The 13,467-nt window shown below is 39.9% G+C and overlaps 2 protein-coding genes across 4 annotated transcripts in view; one reads left to right on the top strand and one right to left on the bottom strand.

Moving 5' to 3' along the window:
- Positions 1-1,283, bottom strand: part of piezo1 (piezo type mechanosensitive ion channel component 1 (Er blood group)) — a 209,035-nt gene extending 207,752 nt beyond the window's left edge. For all 3 annotated transcript variants that reach the window (XM_076743050.1, XM_076743051.1, XM_076743052.1), the window contains exon 1: positions 754-1,283. In XM_076743050.1, coding sequence (XP_076599165.1) covers positions 754-817 — 64 coding nt within the window. In that variant the 5' untranslated portion in view covers positions 818-1,283. The remainder of the gene's footprint in view (positions 1-753) is intronic.
- Positions 1,284-2,394: 1,111 nt separating this feature from the next.
- On the top strand, positions 2,395-11,642 carry cdt1 (chromatin licensing and DNA replication factor 1). The gene is made up of 10 exons (XM_076743718.1): positions 2,395-4,008; positions 4,289-4,444; positions 5,181-5,485; positions 5,674-5,868; positions 6,169-6,314; positions 6,511-6,611; positions 6,843-7,031; positions 7,350-7,505; positions 7,624-7,825; positions 8,401-11,642. The coding sequence occupies exons 1-10, from the start codon at positions 3,544-3,546 to the stop codon at positions 8,562-8,564; spliced, it is 2,079 nt and encodes a 692-aa protein (XP_076599833.1). The 5' UTR covers positions 2,395-3,543; the 3' UTR covers positions 8,565-11,642.
- The last annotated feature ends 1,825 nt before the right edge of the window (positions 11,643-13,467 follow it).

Here is a 13,467-nt window from a genome sequence, read left to right as displayed (position 1 = left end):
TCATCTTGGCCAGCTGTGGTTAAGGATTCTCTGCATCCTAGAAAGTATTTGCGCCAAGAAGATAGTGCAGTGTCCACATATTATGGGCCTGTTAACTAGTAACTTGTTAAGTTTCACATGCATCAGGGCTCACATTCGCTGAAATATTAGTCAGTTGAATTTATTTGCTTATCAGCTACGGTGCACACGTGTAAACAGTAATTTATAGCCTGTTATGTGGGTTGGAGTCATACTTCATTCGGCTCATATTCCAACACCAAAGCATGTGATCATCACTTAAAACAAATCATTTCACCATTTCCACAGCCTCACCCGTTCCCACTGTCACATTTCACAACGTTACACCATGAGACGCGACACAAACACCAATCCCAAAATAGACTGACATTTTCTTTTAAAAACACGAACTTCGCTCATAAGTTTACAAGTTCACCATGTAGGAAATATGAAATCCTGACTATCACTTGCAGTCACGTTGTCTCGACTCGTTATCGCTGTAGTAACCGGACACCCAGAAGAAAAAAAACATTCACAAAAATAGTCGAAGTCAAACAATTTTCCTTGCAGCTGCTTCAGCAGTTAAGGGGACAGTTACCACCCAGTGCGTTAAGGGTTCCAGGGCTCACGTCAACGTGTAGATGGAAGCAGTTGGTTAGTTATGAAAACATTTGTAATGAGACATGTTCATGGTTATAGTTCATTTTGTTAAAAAAAAAAAAAAAAAAAAAAAAAAGAAAAAAGCAGGTTACTTACCTGTTAACAGCACGATGGGTAGAAGAAAGCAGTAGAACAGCCAGACAATCACCTGAAGATCCATGTCAGTGCAGGTCAATAGTCACTTTGCGATAATCAACGATATATCAATAACTACCATGAACCCGGGCAGAAACACTGGGTCACTCACTTAAACGGCTCCATTGTGGTTGTTTGATTAGGCTAAATGTAACAAAGGAATGAAAAGACCATTATTCGCTCACGATCTCTCATCAAAAAGACCAAAAAAAAAAAAAAAAAAAACTACCGGAAAGTGAAAGATCTAACAAAAGTTCCTAATTAGTCGACTGATCCGTCAGCGCTCAGCTGAGTATGCGACAGAACATCGACTCGTTTCAGGTGTTAAAACTATCAGAAAGGAAGAAATGTTTTGTTGCATGAGTTCCTCCGGAGGGGCCCAGTCTGAAGTAACAGTGTTGTAGGTGGAAAATGTGATTCACAGGGAAGTGAGACTGAAGGGCGTTCATAGAGGAGCTATTCACCACTGAGCTGCTGCTGCCGCTTCTGCTGGTCACCTCCCTGCTGCAAGTCTGTAACCTCCAGCCCAGTCAGCATTGCACAGCTTGTGTCTCTGCTGCACTGCTTCATAGTATAAGTTTAGTGTATGCTCGGCAAAGAAATGCATAAAAATAATTACATAGGTTATTTTTGGAAGTGGGTTGGAATGGGTTTCAAAATGTTTTACATTTACGGACTAGTATTTCTGACATGACTACGTCAATCCAGAAACAACTCTTTTTGAACTGACGCCAAATACGTTTTCATTCTTGTGTTACTTGCGCCCCCCTGCGAATCATTAAGCACTGTATTAACATGTTGCCACTATCAATCACATTGAAGCACTGGCTGTGTTCGGAAAAAGTAAACGAAAAGAAGTGGTGGCAGGCTTGAAACCCATTAAAATAGTTATTTGTGAATGGTTAATGTGTTACTGTGATCATGGGTTATGAGCAGTTCAGCCAAATACTCATTCCCCTCTCTTGGAATGCTTTATTGGAAAGATTTTTAGAGACCAAAGAAGATGAAAGTAACCTACACCCTTTGTTGTCTTGTGAGACCCTTTGTCAGGGATTTACTTCCCCATTCAGCCCATAAAAGCAGTGATACTGTAGTGGAAAAACACAATTAAGCCTTGCATTTAATAAGTATAAAGACAAATAACTTGTTTTATATCTCAGATGTTGCTTAAGCCTTTCAAATTAATGATCAATGTGTATGGAGTGGGTCAGCAGACTAACTACACAGTGTGTAGTAAAGACACTGACTTTAATGCTATTACTGAGCCTTACTCTCAGTCCTTTGCCAAGCAAGAGGATACTGCCCAAAGCACAAAAGGGTGCAATTTAAGGGACCCTGAGTTTATGTCATATGTATATAGATTAAGAGATTATTAACACAGTGAACTGAAAGGTACTCATTAGAATGGAGATATTGCTTGGTTAATGATTGTTGTAGGTGATCCAGTGAGGTTCATCTGGCTACTAAATCAAATTAATGAATATTATGGCTGGGTAATCTACTTTTATCTTTTATTCTTGTAAAATTAGTTTTGAAAGTAAAATCTACTATGTAATGTAACTTTTTCAATACTTTTTTTTTTTTTTTTTTTTTTTTAGCTTTTCACATATTTAAGACATTTTATCTGCAGTTGATTTCAGACACATGTAACCAAACCAAAGCAGAAAAATTCAGTGGTTTGAAGAAATTAATATAACAAAGGGCAAATAATAAAAAGGCAATAGCTTTTTACAGCTTGTTGTCAGTGAAGATACTTTTAGCAGTTCTGTGTCTGTGCCATTGATCATGATATTTGAGGGCAGGTGATGATTGTCAAACATTGATTAATCATGTCCTTAAATGTTTGGAGACATTCAATTTCATCCTGGAGTTACTACACTGGCACATATTTGTTTTTAACAAGATAGATACATTTGTGTTCAATCTTGAGAGACTTTAACATGAAATATTCTCAACCTATGTGATACTTGAGAACATCACATAAATATTGATTCATTAAAATATAATAACATCAAAATTCCATTACACATTCTCAGCTATGGAGGCTGATGTATTTGATGAAGTGGAACCTTTTCAATGTCAGGGTCCAATCTGTAAAATAGCCATTCGTGTTTTTATCTCCTCAGCTTTGATGATTAGCACTAAGGTGGAACAAAGTCATCTCTCTTTTTTGTCCCCAGATTGTTCAAATTGTGGCAGCTCGATACCGAGGACTCCTGCCACCAGGTCAGATAATGACCTGTTATGTTTCTTGACAAGGCTGAGCCTTTTAGAGGACCTAAGTGGAATTCTAAAGCCTGGTGTGACTGATTTTTGTATCAGACGTCTTGTTACAGCAGAGATAATACAAGATGGATGAGTCGGTGTCGCCATAGGATCACGTGTTTTGCAAAAACTAATCAGTGATCAAAGAATCAATTAATCAAAGAAATAATCAAAACAGCAACAGGTGTTAACAATTATTTTCTGTCATACAGCACAATGTTGACCCAACAAAGAACACGTTTAAATTTAAACCGAGTGCGCCATTCATCAAATGTCCCATCCTTCCTTAACTATCCTAGGACGTGGCCCTGGGCGTGGTTTTGTTGAATTCGCGCGAAAGACCATTTCTTCTTCCTGTTAACTGTGAGCATTTCCGGAGGTGTATTGTTGATGGACACCATTTATATGTGTACCGACTTCGGTTAGTAGATTGGTGCGGTTTTTTAAGCTGAGGTTTCGTTGTCCAGCAGCAGCAGCAACAACAACATGTCTCAGGCTCGAGTTACTGATTTCTTTTCCCAGAAAAAGAAAGGCATCGGTGGTCCACTGAAACCAGCTAAGCACCGCAGTAGCTCTGTTGTCGGCCGTGGCTCATCTAGGATCAGCGCTAACATTACCTGCGCAAGTAAAAACACAGACGATTTCCTTTGTTCGTCCTCCGTCCATGACGAGTTTGTCCGAGTTATCGACAACGCAGTGGGGCTAAACGAGGAAGAGTCTAACACCATTACCGCGAAAGGTCCCCCCTCCGGTCCCAGGACACCAAAGCGGACCTCGTCTGACACAGAATTTGACCTCGGGTCTGCCGTGTTTTCAGCCACCGCCGACCACAGCACAGCCAGGAAGAGGCGGCAAGTGGACGTCGTTAAAAACGCTAGAGCTAACGACCCGGAGAAAGTTACGGGAAAGAAAGCCAGGAAGAAACTCGTCCTCCCTCAAGACGCTTCACAGGTAATGTGGTTCTGGTTGAATCCAACTTCTGACAGATTCCTCCATCTTTGAGGGAGACGTGTGTTACTTCCAGCCTGTGCCTCTCCCATAGGCAGTGTTAAGCTATAAAAGGTCGTCTTCATTGTTTGACCCAGGCAAAGATGGCAACCAGAAAATGCTTATCTTACTTTTTGGATGCCAGCTTGCGAAGCCTGAAAAAATATAATTACATATACGTCAGCATTGTACGTGTGTAACGCAGTGACTGAGCTATGTCTATTCAATTGCTGTGTATGTCCAGGCTGCAGTCCAGGTCCTGCCCAATGAAGGGACCAAGCAGTCCGCAGCACCAGCATTCCATGTGTCCCATGTGTCTGTGCAAAATGTCCAACAGTCCAACAGCTCTCCACGGAGGGGTCCAGTCATCAGCAAGAACAGTGGAGGACAGGCCAGCCCGGTAATGCAGGGTGTCTGGACTGACCAAACGTTTGACTCTCACACGGTCTAGAGTTCGGTATCTGGACTTAAGCCTTTTAAGCTTAAAGATATTTAGTGAAGCATTGCTTGGTGAATGCAACATTGTGGAAAATGGGAGAGACATACCTTAGTACAGATGTGTTTATTAAAGATGCATTTGTGCACACACTATTTTAACCATGGTGCAGAGTGTGTAGTTCCCCTGAAAGTTAGCAGTGTAGCCTCATACAAATGGTACTGCAAAATACAAGCTAGTACTAGTATGGGTTGGGCTCACTGTGGTGTACCTGTGTAACAGTGAGTGGCAGTCTTGTATAGCTTTGGAAATTAATTATTTTGATGCTGACCTATTTAGTGTACTTAATTCAAATGATAAGCCTGATGCCATTTGATATTTATCCTTATTAACTAATCCCATTACAAAAAAAATTTAAAAAAAGAAAAGAAAAAGAAACTAACAATGCAGTAGTCCAGATGGAAGTGTGGTTAATTGATGTGTTTTTAATAGTTTTTGGACAACAATTGACCTCTATGGCCTAAGAACAACAGATGCATCAGACTTTGGTTACACACAATACTTGTTAGTAGCATACAGTCCATTTGTTGCTGGTTTGGCTCTGTGTGTCAGATAAGTTGACAACAAGAAAAAATTGGTTAATTGCCAGACTTTTAAAAAGTCCTGAACTCATCAGCATGGTTATCACCCATTCTTTCAGGCTCTGTGTAAAGAGGGAATTGTAACCCTCAAGTCTCGCCTTCAGAGGATCAAGAAACACAGAGAGGAAATAACCAGCACTGCGTCCATTTCCACAGTCTCCTCTTTCACCTCTCCCGCTAGCACAGCAGCTACCAATACTACTGCTCCTCGTGTCCCCAGAACTGTTTCGCTGCTCACCTCTGATGCTACGGCCCTCAAGTTCACTGTAGCACGAGCCACAGCACTTGCAACTAAAGCTCAGAGGACGAAGGAAAAGAGAGAGGCGGGGGAGAGCAAGCATAGTGAGACACAAACCCAGGATAGGTGAGCTTGTGTGTGTGTGTGTGTGTGTGTGTGTGTGTGTGTGTGTGTATGTGTATGTGGGTGTGTGTGAGAGTGTCAGTCAGTCAATCAGTACTGTGGCACATTGCATTTTCAGTGACAGTAAGTCCTGCTAGGTCTAAATCAGAAGCCAAAATCAGAAGTGTTTTTTCCCCTGTCTTGTCTCACAGTACTGAACAGCCAGCATACCTGCAGTACCACACCCTCGCTCAGGCAGCCCCCCCTGGCCTGACTCTGCCTTACCAGTACAAGGTGCTTGCTGAGATGTTCAGGAGTATGGATACGGTGGTGGCCATGCTGTACAACCGCTGTGAGACAGCTACCTTCACCAAGATCAAACAGGGAGTTCAGGACATGATGCACAAGTAGGTGGAAGGATGGAGAGACCGTCTGGTTGTACTTTTTAGATGAGGATGAGTATTTCTTTCAAGTCTGGAATGTAATGTCCTGTCAGTGACTCTTTAATACTGTGGTATGGGACCTACAACAGTCCATTCATCATCTATGTGCCATAAAAACCGTTGTTGTCATATGTCCGATTAAATTCCCCTTCCCTCCGTATTTCATCGACACTTTTAACTTTGATTCCGTGAAGGGTAGAGCTGGCCATGAGGCCGCACAAGCTAATGTTTTCTCTTTCTTTTTATCCTTTATCCACTTTTTAGGCGATTTGAAGAGAGCCACGTGGGTCAGATAAAGATGGCCTTTCCTGAGGCCTACACATTTAGACAGGAAAAGAACATCCCATCTTTCGACAGCAGCATTAAGAAGAGCGGCTACCAGCTCACTGTGCAGCCCTCTTTTCTCTCTGGTTAGAATACCTAACACAACACTTGAATATATATTACAGCTTGGATTAGTTCACCTTTAATCACTGTAATCTCTGTAAGTGGGGTATATGAACTGTAGATCTAATTGCATGTCTCTCTTGTAAGTGCTCATGATAATGTGTCCTCTAACCTTCATGTGTTTTGTATGTGCGTGTGTGTGTGTTTTGTCCTCCTCAGACCAGAATGAAGCCCATCCTCTCCTGTCAGCCTCTTGTCTTCTGGAGAGGAGACGCATCTTCCACCTGAACTTGGTCTTGATTGTCAAGCAGCACCACAAAGTCAGTGGTTGCTCCAGTATAGCTTCTCTTTAGGTTTCATATGGTGACTTACAATTAGCCTTACACAGCAAATGGGAAGCAGGTGTAAACATGGCATTGTCCCAAGTTTTAGAGTAAACCATGTGTGGAATGAGCTGAGACTGGTGTTTCCATTGACACATGGGAAATCATTTTGGTGACTGATGGGTTTCTTTGTGTCAACTACTTTTCAATCCACCTCTCTGTCTGCAGGACTTTCTGTCCTCGTTGGTTCCTCCGTTGTCTGTGGCAGAAGACAAACTGACCCGCTGGCACCCTCGCTTTAATGTCGACACCGTGCCAGCCATCCAAGCTAGCTCACTGCCTCAGCCTCCTCACACTGAGAAACTGGCCACAGCTCAGGAGGTGCTAGAGAAGGCCCGCTTGCTCATCGCACCCAAGGTACTGTATCAATTTTAAAGTGGTCACTTTGCAGCTGTTCTAAATTCAAACTTCACTCTCTATCTCTCTATCTTGCTTTCTTTATATATGTATGTATGTATGTATGTATGTATGTGTGTATACACACATACATACATACATACATACACATTTTATTTTTTATGTTACTGTATTTTAAGTAAATGCATGCATAATGAAAGTCATGCTTCATTTAATAATGTCAGTTTATTCATGAATAGTATTTATTCAGTGTATTAATCCAGTTTACTTAGAACTGTTCTCTGGAAGTCAAATGATATTCTTGTGTCCTTGTGTCAGATGGAGAAGGCTCTGGTCTCTATGGCTCTTAAGTCTGAAGATGAAGTTGCAGAAAATAAAGAACTGACATCTCCACAGAACTCAACAGCCCCCCAAACCTCTGCTGCTCCACTCCCAACTGCCCTGAAAGGAGTGTCCCAGTCCCTGCTGGACAGGGTAGGTTGGGGGAACTTGACTGTGCTTTATGGGTATATAGGCATGGTTGAACTATCCACGACCCATCAGAAAAAACGGGATTTATCATGTTGTTTTGGGTTGTTTGTTGGTGTTTCAGATTCGGGCAAAAGAGGCCCAGAAGCTCCAGGCGGCCATGACTCGAAACCCCACCCAGGAGGAGCGCCTGCTGATAATGTCACGGCTGCCTGAGTTGGCCAGGATTCTCCGGAACGTTTTTATTGCAGAAAAGAAAACTGCTTTAATAATGGAAGTGGCCTGTAACAGGATGGTGTCCAGTTACAGATCTGCCCTCAGCACAGGTTTGTTCAAACAACAAGAGATAAATGCAGAACTGGATGAAAATTTTGTAGCTTATTGAAGACATGATGGCCAACCTCAATATGATGTTTTCTGAATTATTTTGAACCGGGAGACATCTAGTTAGTCAAGTAGAAAAGGCTTAGGTGCATATCATTTTACTGTTGCATTCGCCATTATTATTTTGTATTAGAAAACTTGTTGCTGTCTTCTAATGCCTCATTTCCAATGCATGGTATGGGTCAGCTCCAAGCTGAATTGATGCCTAAAGGTGGAGCAAAAGTGAAAATGCTGCAGACCGCTGATTGGCCAGAGAGAACAGTCATGAACGCGACACAGAGCAACCAGTCAGTTTGTCATCTTGTCTGTGCTCTAATGTAGGATTTCCCCAACTCTTGCTGCTTTCAGCCTTTTCTCAAATAAAGTTTGTCTACTTGCAATGGGAAGCTAAATTGAGAAAAGTACCTGGTACCAAAAGTGAGTTGAGCTGAGCTTTATCATGCAGTGGAAACAAAGCTTAATAATATTCGGCGAAGAGCTGTTGTGTAATTAGTTGTTCCCCTTCTCTAATGAACAGGTGAGATGGAGAAACATATCTGTCTGCTGGCAGAAGTGACTGCTGATTGGCTGACTATTCATCCAATCAGGAAGGACTTGTACCTTAAGTTGAACAAGAACATGGAGCTCAACATTGTTCTGGACAAACTGAGCAGCAGACTGAAAGAGGAGGAGAGAATCTGAGAGATATTAATGACTGAGTGATTTGACCTTTCACAGTGAACTGCTTACTTTGCTGTATGAGCTACCAGCAGACTTAAGGCTAATTGCTAAGAAGTGCCATATTGTTCAGAGAGTTTATTGGTTTGTGCCCTGTGCTTCAAGCTGTCAATGCAAAAATACTCACAGATTGATCTAGGCACAGCTCCAGGACACTGGTATCAAATCCTGGGGCCATGTTACTAACTGGACCTAGTCCTGGTATTCTTACCACCCTCCTGTGTTGTATACAGGTTGTTTTAACCACATTTCTGTTGTGTCTAATGTGCTTCCTTTTTTGTCCATGAAAGTGTAACACTGGTGTGTACATGTCTGCCTCCAGTCTTTTTAGGGGTCAGTTTTTTACAGTGTAGAACTAATGTTTACACTTCTAAAGGTCACTGTTTGGTAATGTTTAAGAAATACAAGCATTCGTCAGAGCCCCACTGCCTCCATTTTTTTTCTGTGAATACTAATACTAATACTAATATTAAATATAATGATCTGTATAGCAAGGGAAATGATTGCATTGATTATGTTAAAGTGATGGGAAGTTATTTCTGTCAAGATTACACAAGAGAAAAGGAAGGTGTGGTAGTAAGGAAAAATGGCATCTTGCCATTTAGAAAGTTAATTTTCATTTGTTTTTTCAGATTTTTAGGTTTCTGTCTCCACTGCATTGCATTGGTGGTGGACTGAATTGAATTTGTGGTTCTACCATTTAAAAAAAAAAAAAAAAAAAAGAAAGAAAGAAAGTCCAATCCCATTTTTACGATAAATGAAAGCGCATGTGGTGTGGGTTTCTAACTGCAATATTTTTCGAGTACTGACTGAAATATGCAGTATTTGGGTATGTAAAACTGCCAACTAGCCACAGTTGGCATTGAACTTCTTGTTTACCTTTTCTTTAATCAGATATTTTTATAGTTCATCAAATGAGGAAAGCTTGCTAATTTCTATTGTTTTTAGACACCACATTCACAAGTTTGCACTGGCATTGATATAAATATGTTTCTGATAGCCAGCCTTAGTTATGTGTTGCTGGATCCCTGATGGTAGGTATGGCAGAGCCATATACACACGTTTTTTCACTAGGGACATCCAGCAGGACTTGAGTACAGGCATGTTTTGGTTTTTTTGGTTTTTTTTGGGGGTTTTTTTTTTTTAGAATGCATAAAACAACAAGTCTCCCATGGATGACTTGACATCATGAGACCCTAAAGCTGACCTAAACTGGTAAAATGGAAAAATTTATCAGATTGAATTTCTCTCAATTTGTGTGCACAGTTCTTTGTTGTAGTACAGTGAATGACTTTATTTTACTAATAGTAATTTTGAGCAGATCACCAAGTGAGTCATGAAGGTACTCACTAACTATTACTTACATTTGTAACTACACACCAGAGAGCTTATAAAGAGAGAAACTTATTGACAGACATGTTACCACAATAACTCATTACTTGGAGGTCATTAGTTTCTCACTTTAAAGAATCAAGATTGTAGTTATAAACTGAAGTTATAAATGTAAATGAGATAATAAATCGGCTCCAGATGTATCTCTTTATAGAGGGTAAGTGGTGAAGCTTATCTATGTCTCCAAAAAACTTGGGATGCTGCGTAAAACGAAAAGAAATAATGTAATGATGTGCAAAACATTGAAATGCCCATATTTAATTTGAAATTACACAAAGGCAACATATCAAATGTTGAAACTGAAGATTTTCATTATTTGAAAATTATGTCCTCATTCAGAATCTGATACCAGCAACATTTTTTAAAAAGCTGACTTTCGAGAGTTGTGAAATAATAAAACACCTGATGGAACATCTGACAGCTAATTAGGTTAACTGGCAACAGATTAGTAACATGATTGGGTATAAAAAGAGCATTCCACAAAGGCCGAGTCTTTCTGAAGTAAAGATTGGGAGGAGGTCACCACTCTCAGAGATTGTGCTGGCAAATATTGCACCAATTTAAGAATAATGTTTCTCAGTGAAAATTGCAAAGAAGTTTGGGACTTTAATGTCTACAGTATGTAGTGTCATTCATTAAAAGATTCAGAGAATCTGAAGAAATCTCTATCCAAGGGACAATGCCAAAAACCAATTTTGGATGCTTGTGACCTTTGGGCCCTCAGGTGGCACTGCATTGAAAACAAGACAATTCTGTAGTGGACATCACTGCATGGACCCAGGAACACTACCAAAAACCATTGTCTGTGAACCCAGTTTGTCACTGCATCCACAAATAACAGCTGAAACTCAACCATGTAAAGGAGGAAACCGTATATAAATCAGATCCAGAAATGCTGCTGCCTTCTCTGGTGTTGAGCTAATTTAAGGTGGCTTGAAGTGAAGTGGAAAACTGTTCTGTGGTCTGACAAGTCAAAATGTAAAAATTCTTGTTGTAAATCATGGACGCCATTTCCCCCGGGCCAAAGGGCAGAGGGACCATCCAGCTTGTTATCAGCGCACAATTCAAAAGCCAGCATCAGGTATGGTATGGTATGAGGGTGCATTAGTGCACATGGCATAGGTAAACAGCACATTTGTGAAGGCACCATTGAAGCTAAACGATATATACAGGTTTTGGGGCAAAATATGCTGCCAAGTAGATGTCTTTTTCAGGGAAGGCCTTGTTTATTTCAGTAAGACAATGCCAAACCACATTCTGCATGTATTACAACAACATGGTTCTATAGTAAAAAAAAAGTCCAGGTGCTAAACTGGCCTGCCTACAGTCCCGACTTGTTACCCATTGAAAATGTTTAGCACATTATGAAACCTAAAATATGACAAAGGAAACCATGTTGAGCAGCTGAAATCATGCATCAAGCAAGAATGGGAAAACATTCTACTTTCCAAACCAACTGGTCTCCTCAGTTCCCAAATGTGTCCAGTTTTGGATGGACTTAATTGACAAACTGAGAGAAGATGTCTATTTCTCAGACAACTTTTTGGACAAGTCCTTGATCCAGTTTTGCTTTCTTGAAACATTTCAGGTAACTGACACGTTATGAGTCAAAGGATTGCCCTAAAATATTTTTAAGAGCCACAAATGACCATGTGTAAAAAAAAAATAATAATAATAATAATAATTTATTGTGTTCTGCACAGAGAATGAATAATACACAAATTATTCTGTTTTGCAAAAGCAATGTGGGTTGAGGTATTCAGAGCAGCTCTGTGTCAAATAAGTAGGCATCATTTAAGCACTGTGCTGTGTACTAAATGGCATGACATAATGATGTAAAAGCCCCTTTTTATTTTTGGGTTCTTCCACCACATTATGAAAATGTGATTGTAACATTAGTTGCATTGCAGCAAATTTTAGTATATTTTGTGGGTATTATTATTCTGCCAACCCACCATATTATGACCAGTCGCACAAAGGAAACAAACCATGGGACTCCTTGACTAAGGCAGTGATAACTGATGTCCAATATTTTTAGAAACTATCTGACTGAATATTATTTTCCTGCTAGGAAGAGCTTAATGAGGTTTTTCTGACTTGGAACAACCACAGAGTCCGTCAAGTCCACAACTCACGATCACCTCATGGACGTCCCTCCATATTGCATGCAGTTCCTCATCTGTACGGAGGCAGAGATTGTTTGCACCATGTGGACCTGGAGACAGTTCAAGTCTGCCTCGAAGAATGTGTGTTCAAGGACTTCCCATGTGATGAAGATGTGTTCCATATTTGTGTGGACCTAATGTCAGAGTATAATCTGAAATTAACAACTGATGTGTTTGAAACAGTTAACCTGTATATCAAACTCAGGCAGGTGATAAACAATGAATTAGAGCTAAATCATTAACTCTCCTGGGCCTGTGTCACATTTTGTATTTCAGAAATGTTTTGTTGTCGTTGCTTGTTTGTTTGTTTGTTTGTTTGTCTCCTGTTTCATTTCAGGACAAACTGAAACTTGCATACTAACTGCAATTGTCAAAATTATGTTTTAACCTGTGATGAAATGTAAATGCCAATATAAATGTAGCTATTTTAAACACATAGATGTGCTCAATATTTTTAGTCCTTTCCAACAAAAGATATGTACACACAAAGAACCTTGTTGTCCTATTTGTAAGAACTGAGTAAAAATGTAAAATCCACACATGCATTAGCTGAATTATTTATTCAAATATGTAAACAATCACAGCATACAAAACTGCATATGTTTCAATTTAACTACAATTTAATCTAACTTGCTTCAGCATGGAGCCTTTAATAGTGATTCATCTACAGGCTTATGGAACAATTGACAATGCCATGCTGTCTTTTGGTGAACAACAGTAACAGCACCTGAATAGCATAAGTAAAATAGTGCTTGCAATGTGAAATGTGAAAAAAGAATACATAAATTGTAACAAGTGTTAAGGAGGTTATATGAATAGCAAATGCTTTCAGGTTTCAACAAACACAAGTTGTTAATGTATCAAATACAACACAGAACATTAGGTTCCTCCATTTGTCTCTCATATCTTAAATTATCCTTGACATTACCACATGTGATTCATTTGATAACCCGAACAGTATGTTGTCTGAACTAAATAAGTTAGACTCAGGTTAGTAGTGAAGTCTAGAAACTATAAATCATCAATCTTAACCTACTTGCTTGTATGAGGCATTCACAGTAAGCTCTCTCCACACTGAAACATACCACTTAAAAGAACGCGTTCTTAAACTGAAAACAATGATCAACAAGTGGCAAATGGCAAAATAGCAGCAGAAAAATGTTGACACTATGTAAAAACTTTGACACTCAGTAAGGTTTAGAAAAGGTAACTGTAGTACTTCCTTCTTAAGCCAAAAATCTGGAAAACCTAACAAAGCCTAAACATGAACTTCTGATGGCAGTCCAGTTCCTGCTGGCTGACGTCTTTGT

The sequence above is a fragment of the Chaetodon auriga genome, chromosome 11 (assembly GCF_051107435.1).
Source record: "Chaetodon auriga isolate fChaAug3 chromosome 11, fChaAug3.hap1, whole genome shotgun sequence".
Classification (NCBI taxonomy): domain Eukaryota; kingdom Metazoa; phylum Chordata; class Actinopteri; order Chaetodontiformes; family Chaetodontidae; genus Chaetodon; species Chaetodon auriga.
The sequence above is the reverse complement of the archived record's forward strand: the minus strand, read 5'-3'. Positions and strand labels throughout refer to the sequence as shown.